Genomic DNA, 2,437 nt, shown 5'->3' on the forward strand with positions numbered 1-2,437 from the left:
AAGGTTGTTTTCTCTTGGTCGTCAGGGTGAATTGGGATTTGAAAGAATCCTGAGTAACCATCTAGGTAGCAGTAATAGGAATGTTTTGCTAAGCGTTCGAGCATTTGGTCAATAAAGGGAAGAGGGAAATGGTCTTTCCTCGTGGCTTTGTTTAACTTACGATAGTCAATACACATCCTTGCTCCAGTCACCTTTCTTTCGGCTATAGATTCACCTCACTTGTTTACGGTAACTGTTATGCCTCCCATCTTTGGTACACAATGGACCGGACTTACCCACTGACTATCGGAGATTGGATATATAATTCCAGTTCAGAAGTTTGGTAACTTCATTTTTAACTACTATGCTCAGGATAGGGTTAATCCTTCTTTGATGCTCCCTAGAGGTTTTGCAATCTTCTTCCAACATGATGCGATGCATACATATGGAAGGACTTATTCCTTTTAGATCAGCAATGTTATATCCTAACGCAGATGGATACTTTCTTAAAACTTGTAATAGCTTCTCGGTCTCTGTGGCTCCTAGCTCTGCATTGACTATTACTGGTCTTTTGAGCTCATCGTCTAGATATTCATACCTAAGAGTCTTGGGTAATGGTTTAAGGTCCAAGGCTGGTTTCTTTGGGCAAGGCATAGGGTTGGGTGTTAAAGCTAAGCATTCGCTTAAACTATCGTCTCGATATTCCGGACGCCAATTGTCATCTTCGAAAATCAGGGGCATCGGAATCTTTATAACTTCAGAGTAAGATTCTTCTGATAGTCCTATCTCTCTTACACATTCATCAATAACGTCCACCAGATAACATGTATCTTCTATAGCTGGGGCTTGAAGGAATTGTGTTAGAATAAACTCGACCTTCTCCTCACCTACTTCGAATGTCAACTTGCCTTTCTTTACGTCTATAATGGCTCCAGCGATAGCTAGGAAAGGTCTTCCTAAGATTATAGGAGTATTGACGTCTTCTTTTATGTCCATAATTATGAAATCCGTAGGGATGTAAAATTGTCCAATGCGGACGGGTACATTTTCAAGAACACCTACAGGATACTTGACAGATTGGTCTGCAAGTTGTACTGACATCTTGGTTGGTCTTAGATCTCCCATGTTTAGTTTCTCGCAAATGGACAAAGGCATTAGGCTAATACTAGCTCCTAAGTCGCACAAAGCTTTGTCTATGACAAATTTAACTATATTGCAGGGTATGGAGAAACTTCCTGGGTCTTTCAGCTTAGGTGGCATTTTATTTTGAATTATTGCACTACATTCAGCAGTGAGTGTTATGGTCTCGTTGTCTTCTAATTTCTTTTTATTCGATAGGATTTCTTTTAGGAACTTAGCATATGAGGGCATTTGGGTAATGGCTTTTGTAAACGGAATTGTGATGTTTAACTGTTTAAGAAGTTTGACGAATTTCTTAAATTGCCCTATGTTTTTAGATTTCTCGAGTCTTTGAGGGTACGGGATAGGTGGTTTATAAGGTGGTGGAGGTATGTATGGCGCTTCTTTCTCCTCCGTCTCGCCTTCTTTGTCCTCTCTCTCTTTCGGATCACTAGGTTTATCCTTGGGTCTACTTTCCTCCTCAGTTGTCTTCCTAGGGCTTTGGAACATAGCAGGGTTTTTAAGCCTAGGGTCAGTCGGTTCATCCATCTCTCTACCACTTCGCAGAATAATATCATGAGCATGTCCTTTTGGGTTTGGTTGTGGCTGTCCTGGAAATGTCCCAGCAGGTGCGGAAGTAGGTGCTTGTTGCTGTGCCACTTGAGAGATTTGTGTCTCGAGCATCTTGTTGTGAGTGGCCAACGCGTCTACTTTAGTCGCTAACTGTTTGATTTGCTCATTAGTGTGCATGTTCTGGTTTATGAAATCTTTATTAGTCTGAGTTTGAGTGGCTATGAAATTTTCCATCATTATTTCTAAGTTAGACTTCCTAGGGACGTTAGGAGCAGCGAATGGTGCCTTTTGATATCCAGGTGGTACACTGGGTACTTGACCAGGTGCGTACAAAGCGTTATTGTTCTTGTACGAGAAATTAGGGTGATTCTTCCATCCTGGGTTATACGTGTTTGAGTAGGGGTTTCCTTGAGCATAGTTTACTAGTTCGGGAGAAACTCCTGCCAAAAGTTGGCACTCGGGGGCAGCATGTCCAGACATCCCGCATATTTCGCAATTTGGGGAGACAGCAGCCACGACGGCTACAGGTGCTATTGTGAGGTTTTAAATCTTCTGAGTTAGGGCATCGACTTTGGCGTTTACGCGGTCGAGGCTACTTATCTCGTACATCCCACTCTTCGTTGAAGATTTCTCTCCAGAAGTTTTCTCTGATTGAGCTCTCTCGCTTCCCCATTGATAATGGTTTTGAGCCATACTTTCGATAAGTGCGTAGGCATCAGCATATTCTTTATCCATCAGTGCGCCACCTGCGGCGGCGTCAATTGTA

The 2,437-nt window shown here is 42.4% G+C and overlaps 1 protein-coding gene across 1 annotated transcript; it reads right to left on the reverse strand.

Annotated features, from left to right (window-relative positions):
• Nucleotides 1–282: 282 nt before the first annotated feature.
• Nucleotides 283–2,151, reverse strand: LOC131593239 (uncharacterized). Its single transcript, XM_058865580.1, has one exon. The coding sequence runs from the start codon at nt 2,149–2,151 to the stop codon at nt 283–285; it is 1,869 nt and encodes a 622-aa protein (XP_058721563.1).
• Nucleotides 2,152–2,437: the final 286 nt, after the last annotated feature.

Source organism: Vicia villosa, linkage group LG1, assembly GCF_029867415.1.
Source record: "Vicia villosa cultivar HV-30 ecotype Madison, WI linkage group LG1, Vvil1.0, whole genome shotgun sequence".
Lineage (NCBI taxonomy): Eukaryota > Viridiplantae > Streptophyta > Magnoliopsida > Fabales > Fabaceae > Vicia > Vicia villosa.